General features: G+C 42.3%; 1 protein-coding gene across 1 annotated transcript in view; it reads left to right on the top strand.

Annotated features, from left to right (window-relative positions):
• The window catches only part of TFCP2L1 (transcription factor CP2 like 1), a 30,033-nt gene extending 2,276 nt beyond the window's left edge, over positions 1 to 27,757 (top strand). Inside the window, exons 2-15 of the mRNA XM_066553606.1 lie at positions 2,004 to 2,155; positions 14,892 to 14,968; positions 16,523 to 16,628; positions 16,878 to 16,984; positions 17,573 to 17,725; positions 18,606 to 18,716; positions 20,429 to 20,520; positions 21,871 to 21,919; positions 22,016 to 22,109; positions 22,975 to 23,065; positions 23,649 to 23,749; positions 24,724 to 24,866; positions 27,230 to 27,281; positions 27,720 to 27,757. Coding sequence (XP_066409703.1) covers positions 2,004 to 2,155; positions 14,892 to 14,968; positions 16,523 to 16,628; positions 16,878 to 16,984; positions 17,573 to 17,725; positions 18,606 to 18,716; positions 20,429 to 20,520; positions 21,871 to 21,919; positions 22,016 to 22,109; positions 22,975 to 23,065; positions 23,649 to 23,749; positions 24,724 to 24,866; positions 27,230 to 27,281; positions 27,720 to 27,757 — 1,366 coding nt within the window. The remainder of the gene's footprint in view (positions 1 to 2,003; positions 2,156 to 14,891; positions 14,969 to 16,522; positions 16,629 to 16,877; positions 16,985 to 17,572; positions 17,726 to 18,605; positions 18,717 to 20,428; positions 20,521 to 21,870; positions 21,920 to 22,015; positions 22,110 to 22,974; positions 23,066 to 23,648; positions 23,750 to 24,723; positions 24,867 to 27,229; positions 27,282 to 27,719) is intronic.
• The last annotated feature ends 228 nt before the right edge of the window (positions 27,758 to 27,985 follow it).

Raw genomic sequence — 27,985 nt, 5'->3', positions numbered from 1 at the left:
GCTTAAATACGGTGAAGCTTTCCAGAAACCAAGTCATGGATTCCTCCATGCTTGCAGAATTCAGTGATCAGACAGCTGTGCTGGCAGGTGTAGGGGTGCAGAGAACCTGATGTGAAATATGGTATTTAAATTTTGACTTCCCCTTGCCTGAATTTCTCAGCTCTTCCAGGTGAGTGTATGTAAAAATTCCTCACCCCTAACTGTTAAACCCAGGCCAGATTTTGTGCGCGGTTTCTGCCGGAGTGCAGAAGTTTTCGGGCGCTGGAGTTTTTGACCTGTTCTCATCTGTAAAGCCACAGGCATTCAGAGAGCATTGTGCAGAGAGGGTCAGGAGCAAATGTTGGCATCCTCAGGAGCAAATGTTGGCATCCGGGCCGAGTGAGATGACTCCGGGCTGGGTGAGATGACTCCGGAGCAGTATCAGATCCTGCATGTGTGTGGAGCAATGCTATCTATTTCAGAAATCTACTGCAGGCATTTCTGTCACTTCATTGCTGTAGTAAATCATCACTAAGGAAAAAAAAAAAAAGCCTCTCTGTGGCAGCAGTTAGGCAAGAGCTGTGATTATGTCAGTAATGCCAGGAAGCAAATGGGGCTGGATGCCTTCGAGTGGCTGATAATACTGGGGGCGTGGGGTTGCAAGAGAGAATGGAAACAGAGATGGGTGTTTCTTTTCTTCTGTCTGCATCTGAAATGGCACAATTTGCTCTCTGGCATTGTTTTCTATTAAACAGGAGTACCTGTGTTTGAACCAGGCACTTGAGCAGTTTACTCTAAACTGCTGCACTGTTTCACTGATGACCTGGGTAGCCTTCAAGGTTGTGAGTGTTATAAGTGGATCATTAACTGAACAGGCAAGGAAAAAATTCTTAATGGCCTTTCAGGTTGCGTGCCTGTACGTGCTGGATGGTTTTTCTTAGAGCATTTTGTGTATGGGGTTGTCAAAAGGAGCAGAGCTATAGCCTGTGTAAAGTGAATCTCGAGTCTTCACACATCTGGAAGAAATAGAGGAGAAAAAGAATCACTTGTTCGGAATTGTCACCGTGTTCAGTATAATCCTCCTAATTTGGAAGGGTATTAATGTTTTAAGTAGATGGACACAGTGATCAGCAGCGTTAGTGGCATAGGAAGGCTAATGTGGCTCTTCAGTATCAGACAGGCTGAGATAAGGATGCTTATTCCTGACATCTCATTTTGTACTAATCAACTCATCATTTGTTGAGCTCTCAGCCTTGCTAATACCAGTTCTGCTTGGGGATTAGTGTGGGTTGGGATCAGCCTGGGACTAAATCAGCAGGCAGGTCACTATCAGCATTTTGTAAAGAAGTGGGAGCTGGGGCTGTGTGCAGGTCCTAGTGAAGCTGCTCCCACACACCTGTGTGTGCATTTACAAAGTTAGCCCAGTGCTGACTTAAGAGCTGTATGCTTCCTTGGGACCAGGTTTACTAGAATGCAGGGACATATTATGAATAAATTAATCCAGCCGTTCATGCCATCATTTACCTGAGTATCTCCTTTGTACACCAGAGCTTTGTCTGCTTCCCACCCATGGCTGCTACTTGAAGACATTTTACTGATGACTTTTGGCTGTCAAAGTGCCCTTTCTTGTTTTTTTTTTTTTTTTTTCTGAAAGTCTTTCATCTGAGAACCTGAGAACTCTTAATCAAATACATCCACAAGGATGAAGGATCTATTTTTGATTTTTTTTTTTCCTCATCCAGAAGACTGCTTAACTGAAAAGTGAATCTGATTTATTTCTTGAAACCTTGCATTAGTTCTCAGGCATACTCTGTTCTGCTGTTCTTTTGTGAGCAGTGCTGATATCTTAGATGCAGAAGTTGCCTGCTTACATTAAACAGGCCAAATTCTTCCTCTTTTAGCCATTTTAACCTGGTGTTTCTCCAGAGACCATCCTGTTATCTCAGATGGTGAGAAGCAGATGCAGATTGAGGCTGGGATAGCCCATAAACTCTTTCTGACTGTGTATAACTTGTGCATTGCAGAGATGTGCTTGCGCTGCCCATCTTCAAGCAGGAAGAGCCGCAGCTGTCTCCTGAGAACGATGCCAAGCTGCCACCCTTTCAGTACGTCCTCTGCACAGCCACCTCCCCCGCCGTGAAACTGCACGAAGAGACTCTGACCTACCTCAACCAAGGTAGGGTCTGCAGTACACTGAAGGAGAGGATATTTCCTGGGAACAGTTCATGAGATGTGATCCCATACTTTGCCTTACCGGGAGGGCAGCGGGATGGGAAAAGAGGGGTAGAAGTGGGGAGGGGGTGGAGGAAAGGAGAAATATTTAATTTTCCACATTTAGATACCAGATTATCAAGTATTTTAAAATAATGAAATACCTCTGATTTAACTGTTGACTTAAGGCATTGTTACAGCATGCACAGTTCCCTGTGGCAAAGCACTGGCTTGATCTCAGACACCTTAAGCTGCAGCCTCCTGCCTTTATCTCACAGGGCCAGATTGATGAAGCACATTGGACTGGGGAGGGCTCTTACCCCACTGCAAGTCCCGTGGCACTGCTGGAGGGTATAGCCAGGGAATGATTTAGCAGGTATCCAAGGGCTGCTCTGAGGTCTGGGCAGTGACATCTCTCCAGCAGGCTGGCTGGTGCCTCTGCTCAGTGCCTAACTTGACAAGTTGCCAGGGTTCAGTGCAGCAAGGCCCTGTATAGCTGACCTCACAGACTGGTTCATACTCCTGGATAAACACTTTGTTTCTCTGTGTTCTTTCCGTTTCCCCCCTTTGGCAGCATTTGTGCAGACACATCTGTGGTTGGTGTTTGGCTGTCACTTTGCAGCACCTCCTGTGCGTGGGTCTTGAGGGGATCAGACCTCTCCATGCACAGATTATGCTAAAACAAATTTTTGCTCAGTTTCTGCCAGGCTATAAAAAAGGGTCTAACAACAAGCTGAAGGCTGTCTGCTCTTTCACTGAGATCCCCTCCTGCCTCAGGATACTGCCTCATCTGTAAGCTTCATGCCCTGAGTAGGATGCTCACTTGGGTGCCTCCCTGGATAGATGTCTCTTAATGCTGGTAGAAATTGGAGCCCTGACCTCCCTTGGGCTCTGACCTCAGGCGCAGCTGGCTGCTGGATCTGTGTTGACAGCTGGTAGACCCATAGAACCCCCACAGAAAGATCAGCCTCTACCCAAGGAACGAGGTATTTCCTGTCATCTAAGCTGGCACTGTTCTATCTTTCAGGATCAAAAGATGCTTGGAATATGTGACTGTGTCATCTCAGTTTATCTATCTAAACACAGCTGATCCCAGGAGGTTATAATGGGGCATATCAATTGTGAAATTGAGATCAGTCTTCCTATGAAACACAATTCTTCCTATTGGAATAAAAGGTTTTTTAAAATGAAAATCTGTTGACAGCCAAATATTTTAGCATACTTGAAGCAGTGCCTACTTTTTTACCTTGGCAGGGAAAAAGTTAGACAGCTCTTAATGCAATACCATGAGTTTGTTAAAAAACTTCGTGACTGGAGCAATCCATGTTTTCCTTTGTAAAGTGAGACAGTTACTGCCTTTTATATAGACCATGTTGTGTTAGGCTTTGTCCTGCTTACTATTGCAAGGAGTTGTCTACAGTTACATCTTGAACAGTGCTTCCTGCTTTGTTGTCATTTCTTGGACATCATCTATTTTTCATCCCTCAAGGTGGGATGTCTTTGCAGAATACAGAAGAGCATGAATCTGGGCAGGCCTGGAGGAGCAGAGCAGGGATGAGGCTGGCAGGAGCTGTGCAGAGGGGCCGACTGGGGAAGCTGGGCTGTCTAGTTTCTGTTAGTGGGCTATTGGTGAGAACATTGCCATGGGTTGAAAAGGGATGAGGATTAAAAGGCTCTGTCAGAAAATGAATCCCCTTAGTAGAGTTGTGTTCTATGAGCCTGATGAGGTCTGTGAAGGGGACCTCGAGGCAGCTGAGGTTTCTGGAACCAGTGCTTGTGGCATGGGAGAAGAACTGGCTGACTACAAAGCACTGTGACCCAGCTACAGTGCCACATCTCATGAAGCAATTTAAGACCATTCCTTGTGCCTTATCAGCTTGTGCTGGCTGTAAGCAAAGGGACACCTCTTGCACCTTAACCTCCTTCTGTGTTTATCGTGGATTGGCCAAGCACTGTTACATAAAACTTCCCTTCTTGAGTGTTGTGATGGATTACTTTAGCAAATGGGTAACTTCATTAATGAATGTCCCTCTGCCCTGCCTGTGTGTCAGTCATGGCTGGCTTGTAGTAAGGTAGGTACAAAGACAGTGGCTGTCCCAGCAGCACCAACAAAGCAATTCACATCCAGTGTGGTTGCTTTCTCAAAATGTGAGTAAGGGCTTTGGGGTTTTCTCCTTGCTAGGTGATTCTTGCTGTTGAAATGCTCCTTCTCAGCTTTAGCTCTTTACCACTCAGTTATGAGCTTTTGTCACTGTGAAGCAGCTCTGCTTCCTGCCCTGGAACACATTCTCCACATGTGACAGGTTCCAGTGGTGGTGAGTGGACCAGCTCAGGAATGTGCATATGCAGAAGTGCATGGAAGAAAGCTCTGTCAGACCTGACCTATGGGCTTAGGAAAGCTGGAAGTACTGGGTAGCAAACTGAAGGCCATGTTGAGTAGCAGAGATGGAAGAGGAATCAGTGGAGAGTTCCATGTGGGATCTGAAAAGACTTCATATGGTCTAGGAAGGAGGACTGTCCAGTGGCTGTGTTTGTGTGCAGGTGGGAGAGGGCTCCAGACTTGGGAAGCATAATGGCTTCTCTTGAGCCTTGCTTCTTGCAGGATAGACCTAGAGGGATGGTCAGTGGTGTTGAGGAGGAAGAGGTCTTTGGTCTGGACTCTCCCCAAGGATGGAGGCTGAGAGGACTCTGGAGCTGGAAACCAGAGACCAGTGTTTGCACAAAGGGGCAGGGGAAGGATTTGTGAGGGAGCATAACGGAGTGAGCTTAGCTGTTAAGTTGACTTGGGGACATTCAGCAGTGGCAGAGTCCCAAGTTTGTCTGCTCCAGTTTGAAACCATGAGTGCTCTCTGGCCACAACTCTAGAACCAGCCTGTAAATGAGGTAACTAGAGTCAGATCTGTAGCTTGGTTTCCAAAGACTGACTCATTACACTTGTCAGTCCCAATCTCTTTCCTCTCCTGCCTTCCCACATTCCTTGGGAGACTGGAGCCAAATTGAACTCAGTATTAGTTTGTTGATCCTTAGGGCAGTTCCTTCATTAAGAGGTCTTTACTGGATCTCAGGAGGATTACTCATCTGATGGGACAAAGTACAGGCTTATTAGTGTGGTGTCTCAATACCACTCCACCTTCAGTCCATGAGACTGGTAAAGGTGCTGTCCTTGCACTGGAAGCTGCTGTTGGCATTTCTCCTTTGGTCAGGGATCACATCTGTCAACAGAACTAAGTTGTCCAGAAGTCTGCAGCACAAACATCCTAACGTTTCTGGAACTAGCCTGCCTTTTAGCACTATTTCAGTGTCTCTTGTGGATAGGGATTTTCAAGCAAACAATCAACCAGCAACCATATTACAAACCACTGCTTCAGCAAGATGGCTTGATGCAGTGCATATTCCATGGTCATATGGGGTGTGGTTTGACCAAGGCTGGTTGAAACCAGTTTCAATCATGGACAGAATTGGATGCAATGAAAGGTGGTTCCGGACATTGCAGCAGAAGGAATGTGGAGGAAACAAGCACTGTGCACAGTAGATCTGAAGGCTAATAAATTTGAGGAATAAAGTCATTATTGTAAAAAACAAAATGTCAAAAATCACAAAAACCTGAAAGTCATTGCCCAGGGGAATCAGCTTGTAGTGCCAGAACCACATGTGGACTGTGAGCTGTTCAAGTCATGATTTTGTTTCATGACCAGTGTTGGGCTGGCTCAGAACTTCAGATGGTAATTACTTCAGATGGAGGGAGGCTAAGTTTGGTGGCAGAGGGTCACTGAAAGCTGTGTGAGAGATCCAGCCCAGAGTCCCAGTGGTACTTCAGAGTAACTTGCTGTCATCTGCCTGTGAAGTTTCCTTGGGCTCCGTTCAGCTCTCCCGCTCTGCAGTGTGTGGCTTGTGGTTCTTGGCTCTGCAAAGACTTTAGTGTACAGCTGGCTAGGGTTTGGAAGGCTGGACACCCCTGCTTTATGGTGTCTTCCAGAAGTCAGCCTTAGTGCCAGTCCTACATGGTTCAGAAGACAAACCCAGGCCATGAGGGAAAACCACTAATATCTGAGAGAACTTGTGATTTTGGGAGTGTTGCTGTAGAGGGGTATTAGCAAGTGACGCCTCATAAACCTAATGATGGACTTGAGTCTGGGTCACACCTCAACAAAAGCCCAAATTTCACCCCCACAGTGCCAAGGCATATATCCAGGTTCAAGATATGTGTGCATAAACTGGCACATTTTAAATGGTGCTGCATTAAAATGTTAGGTGTTGTCCTGCCTCAGCTCGACTGCAGATGTGCTCTGGTTGCTTCTCCAAAGAAAGGTGCAGAAAGCACTGGGCAAGAGGATGCTTTGGAGTAGATGCCTAATTGTTTGGGTGGGAGATGAAATTGCTTACAGCAGGAGGCAGAAGAGAACCTTTGCCTCCCTTAGAAAGTCTAAAGCTCAAATTTGGTTGCCTAATCTACAGCAAGAGAACCCAGTTTTAAACACTGAGTTTTACAGTAAATGAAAAAAGCTGTTTTATATTGACGTTAACTCCTACGTAATTGAGTTTTTATGGGGTCACAACTGCCTGGATGTTTATACTTTTCCTGGAATGGTTCTTTATTTGCCTAAATGAAGTGTAGAGAAAGCTGAGTGACCAGCTCTGGCTGGGTGTGCTTCTGGTTTAATTATAGCTCTGTTTATGGGGATATTTTTGCTTTGTCCCGTGCTAGGACTACCTCTTTTCCTAACAGTGACTGCCACCACTGACCAGGCTCTGGACATGTGTAGGAGCTCTGCTGCTGGTGGCTTCTCCCATGTGGACAAACATTCCACCCTTGCCTGAGATCACAGGCACAACAGTGGCTTTGTGCCATTGGGACTGTGAGTACCAGGTGCCCCTGGTTCCTGCCCACCCACCCATGCATCCTTTTTCCCTAATTGTAATGGGATGCCATACTGCTCCTTGACCCCTTTCCACTCTGTTCTTGGGTTTGGATGGCTTAAAAAATGAAATGGCTAACAATGCTAATTTGTCTTTCCCATTTCTGAAAGTGGCTTTTGGTGGTTTTGGTTCTTGTGGTGCACTTCATCTTTGGAGAAGGAATTTGTCTCCTGCCTGACTTTGAAGACAGCTCTGAGTAGGTTCTGGTGTCTCAGCTGAAGCCATTAATTGTGCTAGAAGCAATTTCCCCATATGTTTGGCAGCTCTGTCTTCACTTGGCAGCCCAGGATAAACAACCCTGTCTCCAAACCACACCATCCCAAAGCTCACCATGAATCTTGCTTCAGATGACAGGGCACCTCTGTGTAAGTAGAGCATCTGACTTCTGTTGTCCCGAGGAAGCTAGAATCTCAGTTGTCTTTTAACCAAGAGGCTGTTTTCTATTCTTTTTGTAATCCTTTCTTCTGTTGCTAACATCTGGATGAAATTCAAACGGGATTGTGAGCTTGCTGGATTGTAGCCTGTGCACAAATCCTACTGGAAGCCCCTAGACTGCATTTTGTTCCCCCATAAATCTTCAATATCTGTGAAAAAAGGGAGTGCTCAGAAGTTCCTCAGAGTGTAGTAAGAAGTATGAAAATATTGGGAAGATTTTTGCCTGATATTCCACATGATTTTTTTTACTTTACCTCATTATCCATATCTATTTGAGATTCCTTTAATTATGACAGAGTTTTTTGCCTGTGATTTTACAGGATTTGCTGTTTGTGTGAATGTTACTTGTCATTGTGAGGTGATGTAGAAGTTTTCCAATTAGCCTCCTCTAATTGGTGCCCTAAAAGATCACATTTTAGATAGCAGTAAGAAGCTTGAAAAATACTGTAGGTTTGACCTGATTAACTGTTTTTGTAGGAATAATATACATTTTTATAAGTGAATATACTTTTTTTCCTTAAGAGGTAGGGAAAAACCCACCCTTTTTTTCCTCCTATTTGCTTCCTATGAAGCATTTATTATATGTCCCTGAAACTAGACAGCAAGCAGTGAAATTCCTCCTGTCCCAGCTTGGTGCCACGTTTGGGACTGGTGTGGAAGGTACAGTCAGCTTTGATCCCATCTCCTTCCCTGCCCTGTGGTGGCAGCCTGATTGAGCAGCTACGGGTGGGAGTGGGACTGGCTTCTCCCAGTTTCCTATTGCAGAAATGTGGAGGAAGGGACTTAACCTGAGGGCATCTAAGGGAGCTGCTAGGTCAGGAGTCATACTCAGCTCTTCTGCATCCCTCGTCAGCACCCTCACCCAGGACCATTCATTTTAGTTATCTGAAACTCAAGTAAATATTACACACAAAGCTACTCCTTCAAAGCTATAAAACCTGTTGTCCAAATTGACTTAAAACAGGTTGAAACCAGAAAAAGCCTGTATTTTTTACTTACACAGAGAGGGTTGAGGTTTTCTGAGCTGGACAGATGTGACTAAGATAATCCTGGGTGTTTCAATACATGCTAAAGAAGTGGAAATACAGGAAGAAATTATTTTCACAGGGTAGGTATTTTTTTCAGCTTTCCGTTGGAGGTCCATAATTTTTTCACTGATTAATTTGTATGAAAAATCAAAGTTTATAACATGGTTTAGCTTGAGTGAGATCAAGTGGAAGTCTATGCAGAAGAAACCCAAGTGCACACAGTGAAGTGAGCAACTAGAAGAATTTTTGTGTCCACTGGCTTGTCTTGTGTCCTTGATTCAAAGTGAGACTTTGGGGATTTAAATGCACCTCCCTCTCTTGAGTGGAAACCATTGTCAATGAGGAGTGTTTCTGTTAGTGCCTGTTAGCTATGAAGTGTCACCACTGTAAAATAGACCATCTTCAAAAGTCTGTGGAGAGTAGGACTCTGAAAAATGTCCATATAGTAAATGAGCAGTGAAATTTTCCTGCAGCAAACTTGGCTCCCAGGCAGCTCTTTGGCTTTCCCACAAGAAAGAGGTAGGGAAGTAGAAAAAGGAGACAAGAAAACCCCCCTTGAGTTGGGGGCACATTGTAAAAGGAGGAAAAACATAAAAGGGGCGTGATGAGGGTGAAGCTCTGTGGTGTGGTGGTAGAATTGGGAGTTGAATTGCTGTGCTGTGTTCCTGTAGCACTGCTGCCCTGATGGTAGGGGCAAGCAGAGCAGGAATCCTCAGTACCAAAACATGGTGGAGCTAAGGGGGCTTTGTGCAAGGGGAGAGGCAGGAGGCAGGTGAAGGCCCAGACTGTCAGTGCTAAAGCAAGGCATATGTAAATTGTGGTTCTGATTGCCACAGTACAAGCAAATTCAGGAGACCACACAAAAGAGTTAATGAGCATTGGTCATGGCTGGGCAGCTCAATGTAGATGCAATCTGGACTCTGAATACCAGAAACTGAGAAGATATGGCAAGGAAGAAAAGGCTGGCTTTATTGACCCTGCTCCATCTCTGGCTGCTGTGTTGAAGATGGGATGTGGGGCAAGATGGGCCTGCAGTGTTAGAATGACTCTAGTGTTCCTTTTGCATTTCTCAGCCCACAGCTTGTCCTCCTTTGCAGGATTTCCATGTTCCTAGCATAGTGGGAACTTCCAGGGTGGCCTATTGTGTCGCTGGTGAATTCAAAATATCCACTGGATAAACATCTACAGCATCTTGTCAAATGAGGCTACAGTAAGCAACTGCAGAATATCTCACTGTCATTTGTGGTTCAGGGATTGAGTGTTCTGCTTTTGCTTCTTGTCCTGCAGAGTGTCCACACATGGGACACTTGAGCAAGTCTTATGCTAATTTTTATTTCAGCTTGTGACTGGCTAAAAAGGTGTGTGTCATCAAGCATGCAAGTTCACATGCCAGCTCTGCCACTCTTGTGTGTTTACCCTGAGGGTTCATTAATCTTTCTTGTCAGAAAAATCTTTGTGTGTGCCTGATGCCCTGAATAGTTGTGTTTGGCTGTTTCAAAGGTGATTCTCCTGCCTGCTGGATATGCTTTGGTTTGGTATGATAAATGCTTGGGGGTTTTTTTTCCCTCCCCCTCCTTCTGCATGGTGCATTTGACTGTCAGCATTCCTTTGCCTTTATCTGTGCGCTCTTTAGGATGTCCATATAAAGTTGCTAAATGGAATTTTTATTGGCTTGGCTTAATAATCAAACAGTTTCCAGGCTGGTTCTGTCTAGTGCTATGTGGATCCATTCTGAGAAAGAGGACACTGTTGGGTTTTGGGGTTTTTTTTTTTCCCTTTTCCACAGACTTTTGTTGGGGATATTGCTTATTCAAAGGTTAGGGTTTAATTAATTTCTGGAAAGGCTGATTTGTTAGATTAAGTAAGGCCTGAGTCATATCAGTCTGGAACATCAGCATCCTAATTGGAAATGAGTGTATTGTATCGGTGTATTGTGGAAAACCACAAAATGCATAGTGCAAGTGGCCCTTGAAATGTAGCACCAAAACAAAGAAAAGCAAACAGGATATTGTGGTTGTGTAGTAAAATGACATTTGAACAAAATGTTACTTTGAGCTTGAAATAGTGATAATCTTTTGTATTCAGAAATTGCCTAAAATTTCTGTGGCTCTCTAAATTCCATGAAAATCAGTAAGCTGTTAAACTTGTACCTTTTGAGCAGGTGAAATCACTCCTGTGTTGAACTGAATTATTTTTCATCTGTAGTAAGTGCTTGACTTCAAATTCTACTGGCCCCACATTAAGTGGCCATGCCCACATTTAATGTGTGTTAATTATCAAAGACAATGCAAGTTTAAAAAATAAGCAGTCTATAAATCCTCCTTCAGATAGGTGGAGTTGGCTTCATGAATTATGAACCAGGAACTCTCTGGACCTGGGTGGTTACTATTTATTGCGTACTACTTAGTTTGTAAAGTGAATTGCTCAAACTCTAGCCTAGGAGGAGATTACATTAATTTCCTTCTGCCCAGAGAATGTCTGTTTAAAATAGAAATTAGTGTATTGTCACCTGCCTGGGTTTTTATTGGTGCCCCTGAAGCTTTCCATGAAGTTGGGAGACAAACTGCACCTCAGGAATGTGTTGTGGTTTTCTGAGCATTATTACTATCCTGTTCTCTGCCTGAGGTAGAGAAGAAGGATTGTGGTGAGTGAGGGGAGCACAGGTCACACAGTCGTGGAGGAGGCTGCTGCAGCATCAGCTGTGCTGGGGATTGCTTGCAAAGTGTCCCCTTTGTTTCAGGTGTGACAGAAGTGCTTTAGGTGCCCCTGTGCTTGTGCCCAGTATTACACCTGACCTGGGCTGTTCAATCAAATCACTGTTAGTCTCAGCACTGGTATCCTCTGCTCCTGTCTCCAGCTTTACCACCACATATTGACTTGGGAAGTTGTAGTCTGACCTGTATTAATCTGTGTTTCCATCTGAGACACATGGAAAAACTCAGTATAGGGGAACTCTGTATTTCAGCTTTGTTTTGGGCTTAGCTAGTTGTAGTCTAACTTGGGAACTGGAAGTGCAGATTGTTTAATCACACTTACAGACATGTTTCTTTACAGATTTGGACGCCTGACTAAGAATGATCTGTTACTGATTTAGTTTTAGCAGAAAACTGTCAGTGTGTGCCTGCTCGTGCTGGTGAGTCAGTGGTGCAGGATTCATAAATGATCTGTGTATCAGAGCCTTGTGTGACTTCTTTGCCCTCTTTGACACCAGGGGGGTTCAGCTTCCTTCAGGTTAGATTGCTATTTGCTTTATTTTACAAAGGGATTTTGTTTTCCAACATCCAAGTGGTCATTCTTTAGAGGCTTTTTTCTCTACAGTAATAGTTGCAGGGCTGAGATTGTAATTCACCATTTCACTAGTTTTGCTGGTAGCAATGGTGGAAAATATAGGGTGAACAAGGTTTGGAAGGTATTTTCCAAGGAGAAAGTATAATCCAAGCAGTTATGTGCTATAAAAGTACAAATATCTGAATGCTGTCCATGCTAATAAATTCTGGGTACCGTAAGCCACAAAGCAATGAATTTGCTGGAAAGCTTTAAGGAGAATAAATTAAAAACCACTACCAGAAGATGGATAGATAAGGGAACTTTGAGGAATTGGGACCAAATTCTCACTGACAGAGTTTCACAGAGAGGGGAACATACCCTCATGTTTTCTGAAGCTTGGCTGGGAGCAGTCTTGTTTGATAATCATGTAGCAACTCAAGTTAAACATTCAGAGTTCAAGGGGAAAGCAGTTAGCATAAAATACCATTTTGATTGAGGTTTTTCATGGCATAAACTGCATTCCAGGGCTTCCATCAGATGACCCATATATCTTTCATCAAAGCATGTTATTTCCTCTTTGGCTTTCTGTTTAATATTAACTCTGTCTACACTGCAGTTTCTTTTTCACTGGTCTGCAGGATCTGTTTCTGACTCCTTCTGAGGTGAATCGCTCCTGTCGGGTGGAGATGTGTGGTGCCCACTGCATTCCAGGCTGCAATTCTGCCCCTATCCCTGCAAGGGTCAGAGATGGCTGCTGAGTTTTTGAGTGCTTCATGCTAGTTTGAAAGGAATATGGATGATACTTTTATGCCTGTTATTTTTTTGTCTCATTGTAACTGAGGATAAGCAGATCAAGCTGACCAAAGTGCAAGCGTGTATCAGTGCACAAGGGTGTCCCAAAAACCTGCTCATTCCTGAAATACTTGCTGAATGGCTGACAATGCTTCTGGTTTGACCACTGCCTTCCTCCATAGCACAGCTCATACCACTACATTTCACTGTCCTTGTTACCCCTGAGTACAGTCACAGATGTCTTTTACTGTCTCTTGCTTCCAAAACCTAAATTAATATTCTGTAATGATTAATTAGCCTCATATCTGCATGGGAATGAACTGTCAGTGCAAGAGATACTTGGCTGTGTGAATGGGTTCAAGATGATGAGCTGTATCACTCTATAGCTGGTGAAGTGCATCTCCAGAGTGAACCATGGAGCAGCCAATTTGTGCAACATAGATAAACATGTACAGCACATAAAAATGCGTAGTACATCAGATATGGTGCCAGGGACATGTTTTAGTGGTGAACCTGGCATTCCTAGGTTAATGGTTGGACTTGATGGTCTAAAGGGTCTTTTCTATGATTCTGAGAGAAACCCATTTTTTTAACCTGACCTTGATCTTTTTTATGCTGATATAACAGAATTGATGATGTAAATATCTCTAAAATTTGCCAGGTGAAAACAATATTAACATGTATCAGTGGAAGCATTGGAAAGTCTTGTGAATTTAAGTGTGGAAGACCTCAATTTCAGGACTGTGGTTTACAAAATCCACTTTTGTTTTCTAGCAGTCTTCAAAGGCAGGTCACTGTTGTAATTTTGTTTTACTTGTGTGCCAGGAGATGGGTAAAGATCGGTGCATGTTCTCATGGTTATTTTGGTACTTCATATGGTTTATTCTCTGCTCTCCCCATGCCCTCAGTCACTTGCTGGATTCAAGGGTCATTTCCTGTTTGCAGAACTCCTACTAACATCAGTAGGGCTGTTGTGCAAACATTTGGGGCTTCAATATGGCCTCTTTTGTCCTTCCTTTTTTTTCTTTTTCCTATCTGCCAGCCAGCTGAATAAGCACAATTATCTCTGTGCTCTGTGGATATGGTCTGTACCCATGCAGGTGGGATTCTCAAAAGGCAGTCTGCCTCTCTGACACATCTGCTGCCATAAGTCTCTCATTTCTAAATCCAGATCCAAAAATTCAGCATTTTTGTCTCTTCTGGTAGAAGCTGCTTAGAGGGAGATAGATCTGTTTGCAGTTTTCTGCAGGGCCAGTTCTGCAGAGATACTGGTTGAGCCAGAAAAACCAAACTGATCTCCTCCTTGGTGCCTGACTTGACATACCCTGTGCATTTTCCAGGAAAAGGGAGGATAGCAAGATGAGCAAGAAAAGCTAGCTATAAGGTACACATATGCTCCGTTAATCCTAATGGTACTACCCTGCCTTGATACTGGTTGCAGGCTTATTGTAAAGACTTGGTATAGTACAATGAGCTTTTGTACTGTCTTAGTAATTTCTATGTGTAAGGTATTGAGACATCAGTCTCCTTTGTCTGCTGTCAGCCTCAGAGAGATGTTATTTCATAAACCAGGTAGCTGAATTCTGTTGAATTGACAAAATTCCTTATGTGAGGGTGGTGGTGGGGTGGTGGAAGTGTGTATTCCCTTCCTGGAACGGGTCCTTGCACATGCTGTAATACCCACTGCTGCCTCCACACAAGTCTGGAGGAATACTTATGCCCTTGGCAGCGACTTTCCAAGCCTTATGAAACATTTTTTTTTTTTGTGGTTCACCAAAACACCTTGCAGGCCTGGCTGCTCCCTGAAGATGGCAAGATTTTCTCCAGTTGCCATCCTCTGCAGAATTGTTCCTGGACCTGTTGTGCCAGCACACACTTCTTCACACAGGCATTGCTTTGGCAGAACTGCTTTGGCAGAAGGGACAGACAGAGGCAGTGCCTTTACAGCCATGTGGCATGGGGGGACAACTGCCTCAAGCAACCTGGTGACTTTCTGAAGGGTGACCAGAAAACCATGGCAGCCTCGAGAGACAGCTGTAATTGATGTCCTAATGGAGAGCTTTTAGCTGCCAAAAGGCAAACCTTCCCCTCAGATTTCTGCTGTGCTTTAGTGCCTGTCGATTACTGGGGCAAATGCATTATGTTAGCAAAAATAAGCTTTCCCTGATCAAACGTATGCTTTATCAGCCACATAAATGCCAGCATGACTCTCTCATTGCTACAACATATTAAACACCTTGGAAATGTTTCCTTAAACTCTAGGTCAGTCTTATGAAATCCGTCTACTTGAGAATAGGAAATTGGGAGAGTTTCAAGATTTAAACACAAAATATGTAAAGGTAAGGAGAAACATAGATTTCTTTTCTTCCTGCTACTACATACAGCCTTTAATGAAGGGCCTGACCTTGCTCCCACTGAGACAATGGAAAACACTTGGCCATTGTTTTTAATGGAAGCAGGGGTGATGGAGTTGTTGAGTGCTAGTTTCATGGGACTATGCAGCTTGGCTTTGCAGGGCTTTATTCTGTTTGTGATCATGACCCCAGAGTTTCACTGTGAATGTTGGGTTCAGGGGAATCCCAAAGTTCAGTGGTGAACATGGTCAAAGCTGTGGAGAGGCAGTCTTGTCTCCCTACTGAATCACAGCAGCATGCCTGGGTTGTTATGTGACAAATGGAGAGCCCAGGTGTTTCCATAGTCTTGCCAGGCAGATTCTCTATAGCTCCAGTTTACTTTGGTGATGGGCATAATGATGAACATATAGAACTTAATCGTTTGGTTTGGGGGACTTTTTCCTGTTGTTTCCTCCACTGCCAAAACAGTTCAAATTCAAAAATGTTGGTCTGGACCCTGGTTCTAGATCCAACCTTCAATTCTTGGCTTTCTGCCTCAGGATTTCCTTGGAGAAGTGGGAACTAGTTGCAAAATTAGTATTCCAATTTGGATTTCAAATGTTGTCCAAGTTTAGGCCGTTCCCGATTTGTCTTTTGGCCCATTTCAGGTAGTATGTGGATTGAGATTCCAATTTTGCAGGTGTTCCCACTGTGGCTTGTTTGCATCTTTAAGCTAGGGTTTGATTTGGACATTTCTCAGGTTCACTGGCAAAAGTTGCTCACTCACTTGATATAGAAGTCCCCGGCAAGAGTGTGGGCTTGAGAAACTGGGATGTTAGGGGTCATTAACTCATGTAAGTATAGCACTATGAATATACAAAAGAACATTTTAGTTAGGAGTACTTAGGATTGTCTGCCCTGGGGTTTGCCCTTATTCCAGCCTTTTTTCTCCAGTTATTGGCATGGCTGCACCATTGCAGACCAGCCTGCTGTTACAGATGCTTTCCTACTCTGCCTACCCTTGTTTAACTACTCTGGGGCAAATCCAATGACTGGCTCTTAATGGCTGGAATAAAGTTTAATTCCCACTGACAAGGTGTCTGGACATGTCAGCTCCACTGGGACAGCAACAGGTGAGCTTGCTTCCACATTTGCAAATCAGAATGGGATATACTGGGGCTGGGACATGGTACAGACTCATTAAATATTACCCCCATATGAGCCCTTTTGGGTGTTGAGGCAAAATACTGAAGTTTACATGCCATGACACTTAAGATTAGGTGGACATTGCTATAGTGCTTCCAGAGTGAATCCCAGAAAGCTATACAGGGCTGTGTTACTCCTGTAAGATGTGCCCTGTGAAGGGGGAAGTGTGTTTCTCTCTCAGGGGTCCCTAGGGAATTTGATACACGTGGTGATGGGTCTCTTGGGTGGACCCTTCTACTCTCCTCATCAATGGAGGTGAGAAGCATAACAGATCAGCTTTTGCTTCTACTCTGGAAAACCAAATTAATCTTGAGAGAGGGTTCTGGATGCCATTGTTCATTCTTTTTTTAACAGAGTATAATTCGTGTGGTTTTCCATGACCGCCGCCTGCAGTACACGGAGCATCAGCAGCTCGAGGGCTGGAGGTGGAGTCGGCCTGGGGACCGCATCCTTGATATAGGTGAGGCTATTTCATTGTGGAACCTCTGCACTGCTGGGGAGATGAGTGGTGCATGATGCAGTGTTTGCATGTGCGTTTAGGTTTCCCAAGAATCCTGTATGTCTTTGGGAGGGAAGGAGATCTGGCGCTATAGGCACAAGTAGAGCCGTCTTTGATGGCTTCGCTTTCACATGCATGTTCTGATTGTATGGAAATGCTTTCTCTTCTTCAATTTAATATTTTTAAAATTTTAGGGGTTTTCTTCTACAGATATCCCGCTGTCAGTTGGTATCTTGGATCCCAGGGCTAGCCCGACACAGTTGAACACTGTTGAATTTCTCTGGGATCCGTCAAAGAGGGCTTCAGCATTCATTCAGGTAAGCGATAAGTCATATTTCTGTGCTAAATACAGTGGTTAGATATCTTTTAAAGACCTGGGGAGAAAAAATAGCCAATACATGAGCAAGAGAGAAGGATGGTAATGATAATTACTAGCTTGTGATAGTCATGTGTAATTAATTTGTAGGATACTCGCTAAATCAATTTGCTGGCTACTTGTTAATGTTGGGGTACTACCTGCTACTGCCAGGATTTTCTTTAAAAAAGTACTCAGACACTGGTGTTGCTTTCTAAGCATAGGTTTTGTTTCGAGGAACCTGTTCATAACCTGTTAGTTTTCCTTGCTTTCCTCTTTCATGACTATTTCTCATTCTGAGCATCAATGATTTGTTTTAATCTGAATGAGGTATTTACTTAAAGGATGCTTTTCCTGATGCCCTGTTTCTTTCTGAACTGCTTGTTCTGATTATTTTGGTGAAAGGAGAACAGAAATGAAAACATACGAGCTCTTCTGCCTCTTAGTTTTTTGTGAGGAGCCAAAACCTCATGTTCAGGCAGTATCTGAAATCCAGATGAGCACAGGTTCCAGCTGTCTCCAGAGATGAGCGCAGTTTCTGTTTTGCCAGGTACATTGCATCAGCACAGAATTTACTCCACGGAAGCATGGAGGAGAGAAAGGGGTGCCCTTCCGGGTGCAAATCGACACCTTTAAGCAGAATGAAAATGGTGAATACACAGAACACTTGCATTCTGCAAGCTGCCAGATCAAAGTGTTCAAGGTATGAGGTAGTTTTGGCTTTGTCATCAACTAGATTACGACACAGGAATACGCAAAGATTTCAGGTGGTATAGGAGCAATGCAAATACTGGAGTAAAAGAACAGACTTTTAACTGGGTATGCTTAAGATCTTAAACAGGAGTCCTGTGCACATGCTGCTATAAACACTGACCTACGCAGCAATTCTAGTTGAAATGTTGCACCAAGGCTTGTGCTAGTCTGTTGTACTTCAAACACTACAAAAATACTGACATATTTGGGGTATCCGGTGTGTTTCGATGCTCCTAGGCAATCAAGGCATTAGGGCATCTTCAGTTTCTTTGTTTGAACCCTCCATGAACAATAAAATCTTATTGTGGAGATCTTAAATACCTTTTTTTTGTTTGTTTGTTTTTGTTGGAGCAGAGTTTGTCTCTATGGTACCTGGAGGAGAAAAAGATTCATAGAACAAGCATCTTTGAAGCTCCTAATCCAGGCATAGCAGACCTATAGCTACTTAACAACAAACTCTCCATAGGCCTGTTTGCTCAAGGGATGTGCTGCTCCACTTGTGTTCCTGTGAGCAGTGTCTTTCCCGTTTCTGGAAAGATGCTACAAATGCCAGCTGAGGTGTGTAACTTATGGACTGAAGTAGTTGGAATCACATCTCAGGACTGTGGTCAGCCTATTTCAGAATTGCAATAGGCATCAGTGGTGAATGTACAGAAACAGTAGGGATGCTTGATTAGTTCTTTTGTCTAGAAAATGCAGATCTGATCTTGTTTCATATGTAGAATGCCTGTAAATCTTAAGGAGACTTTTGTGAACAGATTAATCTGTTGGCCTCTGTCTCCAAACTTGTAATGCTTGGCATAAGGGAGAGCCTGTGCTTGTACTTATAGCCTAAAGGAGCTGACAGAAAGCAGAAGACTGACAGGGAAAAAATGGAAAAGAAGACCACCCAAGAGAAGGAGAAGTATCAGCCTTCCTATGAGACAACTATTCTCACAGAGGTAAAGTGTTTTAGACACATCATACTACATCATGTTGGGAGATAAATTTAAAAGAAAACAGCATCTGAGCCCCTGGAGATTGTCTTGTGTGGAGACATGTGTGCTCAGATCTGAGTGAAACTGAGAGTGAAACAAAATTATAAAATGACTCACTGCTGAAATTTATGAAAGGTGCCAAAGTTTGTCTTGGGGTATAAACTAACCCTTAGAAGCCTGGCTTTAAAAAAAAACCAAAACAACAACTTTGTCAGTTTTCACCACTGTGCTCCTGGGCACTTGTCATGGTCCTCAGGTGCCAGTTGTATGAAAATACAGTTGTCTATTTTTTTCAGAACTGCTTGGCAAAAGCTCATGCTGAAGATAGGACACTTGAGCAGATGAGTAGGCTGTCTGATTAAATTATTGATCTGTTTTTCTGGGAATGTGCCTATGAAGCTGTTGTTACGTGCAAGATTTTGGGTTGTACTCTAGGAATATCTTGTTTTATATTGTGATGCAGCTGGTGTAAAGTTGTAGTGTTTCTGCCCCTCCCTGTCATTACTAAGATGTTTGTATAAACTTAGCATAGGCTGTAGAATTAGTCAGCAACAGGGCTCAAGAGATTTAAGTGTTGCTCAGTCTCCCTATGGGAATGACTTGTTATTTGATTTAGTACTTCTTTTTTTTGGAGCAGCTTGCTGGACTTCCAAAAATGATGTTAATTATTCTTAATTTAAATAAACTTCCTATTTTTGAGATCCAATCTCTCCCACTCCATTTTCCTCATGTTGCCAGGAGCAACCAGCATGTTTTCTGATTGACAGACCTAATTCTACTGAGTTGGCAGATCCCAGACGCTGCCTGCGAGTTCTGATGCACTTTGACATATTGCGTGGGGAAATGTGGGTTGCCAAAGAGTTAAATATTTGCCAGTGCTTGTGGAGATTATAAAATATTTGCTAGTGTTTGTGGAGATGATAAAGCTCCAAAGCTACACTTGCTGTCTTTTTATCATTGCAAACAAGGCCACTACAGAGCATTTTCTTGAGCTCTTGGTGGTGGGGGGTTCAACAGGGCTAGATTTCTCCTGCTGATTACTGTGGCTTAAATTCAGGACAGAGTCACCAATTCTAGCTGGGTTACTCTGGTTTTATGCTACTGTCATGGAATGTGGAGTCTGACCTATATTTGTGAAGGCTTTTAGTAGCTTTGTGTCTGTCTGTCTAAAGTTTTTTCCACTTAGTAGCCATTTATGATTGGAGCTGTTTGACTAATAGCCAGAGGTTTCAGCAGGCTGGTTCAAATTCTGCTCTTTTGCTGGTATAAACCTGAAGCAATGCCACAGGAGCATTTTTGTCACTCTTGCCTGGATTTAATTAGGGATTTATAATTGAGACCAGGGGTATTTCTGTATCATTGCTGCCTTCAGTCTGAGTTGACTTACTGGCATTGCTCTGACTTACAGCTGTGCACACTTTGGCCCAGTGTTATTTGGGGACAGGCTTTGTGAAATGGGAGAAAGAAATGTGGAATGCACAACTGGAATCAATCTTGGCCCCCTGACAGCCCACTTGGAGAGCAGTGTAGAAAATCCATGGCCCGTCTCTTCCTCCCAGCAGGAGTGATGAGCTGAAGTTAGTGGCGTGGCAACAGCATGAATGTGGTATTAGAGGAGAATCAAATCCTTTATTTCCATCCTTATGAAAGTTTCCCCACTGCCTTTCTTCCAACAGTGCTCTCCCTGGCCAGATGTGCCTTATCAAATGAACAATGCTCCATCTCCAAGCTACAACAGTTCTCCCAACAGCTTCAACCTCGGAGATGGGTATGTAACAAATACATGCTTTATCTTTCCTCTTGATATGGTAGCCTTTGTGTGTCCATGCATCTCACAGCCTGCAAGATGATGTTAAGGACCTCCCCCCTTTCTGGCAAGGAGAAAGTATTTTCCAAAAGCCTTTAAGACCTTCCATCCAGGAATTCCCTGTAGTGCAGAGTACTGTTTGTGCATGTTTATGTGGTGGCTGGAAGGGGAGCATCAGAGGGCCTCAGGGCCACTCTTGGTGAGAATACACCATGCCTTGTACCACCGACCCCAGTGTCTTCTCACAAGTGTGTAGAGGCTTTCAGCACCTCTTCAGAGTTGGTGTTTCCTCCTTACTTTCTGTCTTGAGGTAGTTTGGGGTGCTGAATTCCTAGGTGAATGGCATGTAAAGAAATCCTGTTTGTGGCAAAACAGCCTGGCTTTTGAGATGCTGTTTCAGAACAAAGGGCTAATGAAGACATGTTTAATTCATTAAATAGCCATCATAACAAGACAGCTCTAGTGATTCTGAAATGCTGAAGATAACTGGTGTCCCTCAGTACTTATCAGTCCCCCCTTCTGCATACTTCCCCTTAGGACTTTGGTATAGGCCTTTTTCTTTTGGTAGAACTCTGCCATCTTATTGCCCTCCTACACAACTTAATTACCATGTTGTATTAATCCATGCTGTATCACTAATTTTCAATGAATCCCCTCAGACTATGAGAAAGAACAAACACTGAAATTACAAAATTTTGTGTTAGTAGAGAGATCTGCTAAGTTTTCTTTCCTTTGGTAAAATCCCTGATATGTTTAGGAGTCCTGTCTGTGTTTAGGGGAATTTACTAGAAATGTGGTTTTGCATGATTTATAGCACTTGACTATGTTTAAGATAACACTAGGGTTGAATTATAAGGTCTTTTATTCATTTTTTTGTAAAGAATTATTACTAGACAGTGGATTTAGTTAGGATATTTCTGGCTCATAGAAATTTCAAGTTCAGCCACCCTGTAGGTTACAATTTTCTTGCTTAGGTGATGTCACATTAGTGAGTTAACCATATGGAAAAGCTTGATTGAGGTGAGCAAACCTGAGTTTTTCTCTTAGTTTTGATGAGGACCTCAAATGACCAACAAATGACTCAGGTAGAGAGCTTTTTTTTTATTATTCTTGTTCCAAATTTTGAACACCTTTTTAAAGATCTGATAGACAAAAAAAGCCAAGTTGGATGTAACAGACAAAAAAAGCCAAATTGGATGTAATTTGTGAAAGTTGAGTCAAATAGAGGAGGGGGAAGAGGATGGACACTGCAATGTAAAATTTAAAATAATGTGTTTTTTTTCTCTTCCAACTTTATGTAATTTCTTTTAGCAACAGTTCTCCAACCCACCAAATGGAGCTCCTGCCTCCCAGCAATGATGTAAGTACTTGAGATCATGTTAATGTGGTGCTTTTCTCTTTTAGGACACTGGTGAACAGTTCATTTCAAGACCTTCTTATTCTTTTTGCAATGTAGCATCTCCTTCCTTCTGCTTCTATTCAAGATGCCCAGCAGTGGCTTCATCGTAATAGGTTCTCTCCATTCTGTAGACTCTTCTCAAGTTTTTCGGGTGAGTTTAAACAGTCCAAATGTTCTGGTTTTTTTCTCTTCTGTAAGTGCAGCTCATGTAGTATCTGCTGCTGGCCACGTTTGATGGGATCCTTGGTCTGATCCAGTGTGGTTGTTCTTTGGTTCTTAGATCAGTTACCATTTGTCAAAACAGTTTGTAGACCTACAGAGTAAGTAAAAATGGAAGGAAATAAGTTAAGATGGAAGGGCCTTCCTAAGTTCATGAAGTGCAACTTCAAAGCAAGTCCAGGGCCTTGTGCAGTTGCCTTTGAACATCTCCAAAGCTGGACATGCAACAATCTCTCTAAACAACCTCTTCAAATATTTACCTATTCTGACAGTGAAAATGTTTTTTCTTATATCTAATCAGCATTTCATCTTCTGTCTGCTGCCTCCCATCCTGTCCATGTGCACATTTAAGAGGCATCTGGCACCTTCACTGTGCCTTCCCATTCAGCAGTTGTACACACCAGTAAGACAGTGGAAGGGGCAGTTGTTAAAGGTGTTGAAACTATGAGGAGACTCTCTCTGACTTGCAGCATGATGAAATAACTCAGTGAATGTGACAGTTACAGAAGAACAGGTCATTTAATGGCCAGTGTGAAATATTTACCTTGTTTATGAGTTGGCTGGAGTATTTTCCAATGCAGCACTGTTCTTTTGGCAGCTTCCAGCTTTCTGTTTCACAGTGATTGATTTAAAGTGCACACCTCTCTGAATTTGCAACTTCTCTGTATAAATCTATGTGGTTTAGCTTTGTGGATTCTCTATGCCCTCTACCCCTGCCCTTTTCTGCTGCCCATACGTACTATTTGGAATCTGGGATTTGCTTAACTTCTGAAGAAAAATCAATTTGAAATATGTAGGTGCCGACTTACTGAAGATGTCCAAAGAAGATTTTGTTCAAATCTGTGGGCCTGCTGATGGAATTCGGCTCTTTAATGCAATTAAAGGAAGGTTTGTACTATTTCCTTTCTATTTTTTTCTGATCCCTTGATAATTTCAGTGTTAACTAGAAGTTAATCCTGGAGTTGTAGCATTTATACTCCCTTTTAATACTTCAGAGAGGTTCTCTCAGGGACTGGAGATCACAATGATATTCAAATTCAAGCACAGCTCAGAAATGTTGCCAAAACAAAGCAGCATAATGTGGATCTCTAGTGGTTTATTTGCTGCCAGCTGATTGCTTGCATCATTTCATGAGATACACAGCCTACACTACCCTATGCTGCTCATAAATTCTACAGCTGAGCAGGATTTAAATCAGTAGAGGCAGGTATGATGAACTGCTTAGCAAGTGCTGTAAACTGTTTGTTCTTATCTGATGTTGAAAAGATTAAGATGCTCTGCATCACCTCCCAGAAGTCTCTTGCTAGACATCCTAGGCTGTCTAGTCACCAGCATCAAGACTATCCCTTAGTTTGTTACTTATGCATGGCATGAATGATTCCATCTCTTACTGTTTGATAGCTGACCTGGAACTTTTAGATCTATTTCAGATCTCCTCAATAACTTACTGCTGGTTTTGATTAATCCATAGAAATGTGAGGCCCAAGATGACAATTTATGTCTGTCAAGAACCAGAGCAAAACAGGTCCCATCTCCACCAAAAACGAGAAAATGGAGATGGCAGTCTTTGTGGTAAGTTCTTACGTATGGATTTTGTTAAACACTTACCTGGTGAGAATGCTGCTTTCTGCCTGAGCTCCTGTGTAGGACAGCTTGGTGTCCTTAGGGTTTGAGGGGATCCTGTTTATCCCAGTTTTGCCACTTTGGTTATGGTTTAACAGCTACAGATTCCAAATGGCACCGTCTGCCTGGGAGACAGACCCAGCTTACAAATTGTCTGCAGAGTGCCACAGCAAAAGCTCTATTCAGTTCTTAGTAGGGACAACAGCATTAAAAACCACCCTTCCGTCCACAATTTTCTTTAGATTGTCTTGTTTGAAAATATTCAGGGGGAGTGGAAGGTTGGTAGGTCTTAAAGTAATGTTATAATTCTTGAAAGTTCACAGCTTTTGGGAATTTTTCATCCCTCATGACACAATGTACAATCAAATGAGAACAAAGATTCTCCTTAAATCTTGAATTTAGTAATAAACAGGCACAGCTTTCCTACCTCATAGCTATAATTTGGATTAGATTTCTAAAACAATACTGTCATCCATGGTGTTACCTTCTACATTGTATGTTCTAGTTTGTGCCTGTGGAATCAGTGAATGGTATCTAATAAAATATTGCTTTGGTGTGACATAGCCTGTGTTTTACTATTTGATTGAATTATTTTTTTTAAACTTCAAAAATCAGTAAAAGAAGATTATCCACAAATATAAGCAGCTTTATGAGAAGGCTATTTTAGTGCCTCATGATGCAAGTTGTAATTAGTCCCCATGTTTTCCTCTGGGTAAAAGTTGTGTGTGTTTTAATTGCCTGCTGCATAGGAAGAGTGGCTATTTTTCTGCAAATCATCAAATCAGATATTCGGAGGATGCTTTAAAATACTAAGCTTGTTTATTCCATTTGAACCTTCATCTTGAACCTATTTGGTTGTTGATGCTGAGTGTCTTGGTGCCATCTGTATTTGCTGTTCTGTAGCTGCTTTCCACTTGTTGCAGTGTATCATGCAATCTTCTTAGAGGAGCTGACCATGCTGGAGTTGCTGGAGAAGATTGCAAACTTGTACAGCATTTCTCCACAGCAGATCAACCGCATCTACCGGCAGGGACCCACGGGGATCCACGTCCTAGTGAGCAATGAGGTGAGGGGGCTGCAGCTTTGTCAGAGGTGGAACAGTTGTCTGACTTCTTGAAGCTAGAATGAACTTTCAAATAACGGAATGCATCTTCAAGGGAGAATTGTAAAGCCATTAATCCCAACAAGTTAAAGTAGTGAATCACCATGCACAACACTGATTTTGGTGTGGTTTCAAGACCTTTGCTTTGTAAAAGATGTTGGGGTTTTTGTTTGCTTTTTTAAAGTAAAAAAAAAACAAACCAAAATTGGTCATTTATTGCACTCTACTTGAAAAGAGGTTGTGACAGTGTGGGGCTCTGTCTCTTCACCCAAGTAACAAGTGTCAGGATGAGAGGAGATGGCCTCAAGTTGTACTAGGGAAAGTTTAGATTGCGTATTAGGAAAAAACAGTTTATTTAAAGGGTTACCAAGCATTGAAACAGGCTGCTCAGGGAAGTGGTTGAGTTACCATCCCTGGGGCACTTGGGGACGTGGTTTAGAGTTGGGCTTGCTGGTGCCAGGTCAATGTTTGTGCATTGTGATCTTAGAGGTTTTTTCCAACCTAAATGATTCTATGAATTTCTTTTAATTTTGGCTACTTACACACATTTTGAAGTGAGGATCTAAAGAACTTTTAAAATTAAATAGGTAAGTTGCCCAAAGAAAGTAAGTTTGAAAATCTGTAGGGCAATTAGTTTTTCATCTTGGCCCATGTTTCCAGGCACTGGGTCTGTCACTATATGCATACTATAATTTATGGACCTCTGATACTGTTTGTGTCCCATTATATGATGCCTTAATTTAGTCCATTCCATTAACTTACAGGTTAATAGTGAGTTGCCCTTCTTCCTCTTTTTCCTCTACTAAATTACTTACTCATTCATGCACCAGAATCACTTAAGGAGCTTCATTTTAAGAAGCATTGTTAAAACAAATGAAGCAGAGCATAGGTCTCAACTGGAGCCTAAATGGAAGGCTGTAATGCTTATTCCTGAAGTCTCCTTGCTATTCCAGCCTGATTAAATCTGAAACTTCAATGCTTTATGGATGCAAAATGCTTGGAGGCAGCTCTTGGTAGGGGAATTGCATGAACCAGCCGGGGTATAAGGCTTTAAGTATTTGCTGAAGTCAATTATTAACAAGTTCTATTGCTTTTCTAATATTTTTCTTCTTGTACTAGTACTATAGTGGCAAGAGTGTGGCAGTCTGTGAATGTACTTCATGCATCATTAGGCAAAGACACACAAACTGGCCAGAGAAGTTTGATTTGAAGGAGTAGAGGCTGGATGTTAAATCCAAAAGAGTATAGGGAGATCAGTCTAAGTTGAAAAGGGTATTTTGATGTGAGAACTTACAGCTGAAAAATGTACTTCTTGAATGATACTCAGTAGCTAGGAGAAGGCTTTTTCACAAGGCTGGATTTCATGAACTGATCAGAGAGGTTCAGGTCACTCTTCCCTTCTCTGGAATTGTGTCCAGCATTTGTTTCAACTGTATGAGACATCTCCTGAAGGTAATTTACCTCCTCTGTCCCACATAACTACTCTAAGATGAGAGGAAGCATTGACTTAAGGATGAATCTTAAATGGGCTCTTCATATTGCAGCTGAAATAATCTTTATCTCCTTATTTAAAGCTGTCACTAGTATCTGCAGTTCTTCTGAAAATCTAGTTGCCTCTCACAAATAGCTCAAATAGCTTTAGGTTCTAGTCTTTCTTCTATGATTTGCCTTGTTTCTTACAATAGTTTCACTACAATTCTTGTTCCTTGACAAAATACAAACAGGTAAATTAATCCTGCAAGCACAGCATCTGTACTAATGTCTGATCAAAATAGCCAGATGGATGCTGCTGAGGTGGCTTTTCAGTAGCAATTCCTTTATTCAGAAGGGAGTCCAATTCTTGGGGTTTACCATTTCCGGGTATTCTTTAAATGCTGATGTAAGTTCAGCTGAGCTCCATAGTTTAGCTGAATATATAATTACCACTATTGGATTTTTAGGAAAGGGGCTACCTTAATCCTGTCTAAACTAGTACAGCTTCACTAAAAGCAGCAAAGAGCATGATCTTTAATAGAATAATTGGAGTGGATAGGAACCTTCAGGATCAAGAGCTACAAAGAGGATGGTAAAATGCTGAATAAGCTAGATCAGTTTCAGGCAAACACATTTAGTCTGAGCTTCCCTTAAACACAGTAGCAACTGCAAGGACCTTAATTGATCAGTCATGTACATTAATAATCTCATGGGCAGGGTTGCTCAGGACTGTGCAGGATTAGACACCAAATGCTGTTTAATACCTCTCCTCTAAGTCTGTACTGGCTCTGAAAGAATTGTGAATTTAATTGCTAAAAATGTATTGTGTTGGCTTTTTTCCTTCTGCCCTTCAGATGGTGCAAAACTTCCAAGATGAATCCTGTTTTGTTATCAGTACATTGAAAGGTGTGTATTGCTGCTGCTGTTACCTGTTACTCTAAAGATAATTCCTCCTTTCAATTGCACTAAATGTTATCACAAATTCAATGCTGTTATCCTGAAAAGATAAGTAATCTAATCTAGTGTAAGTCAAGCTGTTGACTACACTATGATAGACTGATCAATGCTTTACTCTCAGTTACACTGCTACAAAAATTCCATAAATCCATTGACACCACTGACATAAATGAGCAGGAAGCCTTTGAGTAAAATGATAAAATATGATAGTATGTAGGGTTTTTAATGTAAATTATTTTACTTAGGTGTTCAACATTGGTTTTCATGAGTGGGTTGTGAAACAAGTGTATGAACTATTGCAAAATACTGAGAAAGAAAATTTGAAGTTCTGTATTTCTGGTGTTTCTTAAAAGCGATGAAAATATGCTTTGCATTTCTTTGTTTCAGCTGAGAGCAATGATGGCTACCACATCATTTTAAAATGACCATGCTGCACAGAGAGACTTTTAATGGCCTAAAACTTAGTGCCTCACTGAGATTGCTACAACCTAGACTGGAAACACGAAGAACCTTCTGGATAAATGCTCCTGTGAACTAAGAATTACCAAACAGCTTAAGAAAAAACTTGCTTTTACAGATAAAAATTTTTGGTGGTGTGTGATTTTGGTGGGTTTGGTTTTTTTGTTTGTTTGGTTTGATTTTTGTTTTGGTTC

Source organism: Molothrus aeneus, chromosome 7 (genome assembly GCF_037042795.1).
Source record: "Molothrus aeneus isolate 106 chromosome 7, BPBGC_Maene_1.0, whole genome shotgun sequence".
Lineage (NCBI taxonomy): Eukaryota > Metazoa > Chordata > Aves > Passeriformes > Icteridae > Molothrus > Molothrus aeneus.
This window is presented reverse-complemented; position numbering and strand designations above follow the sequence as displayed.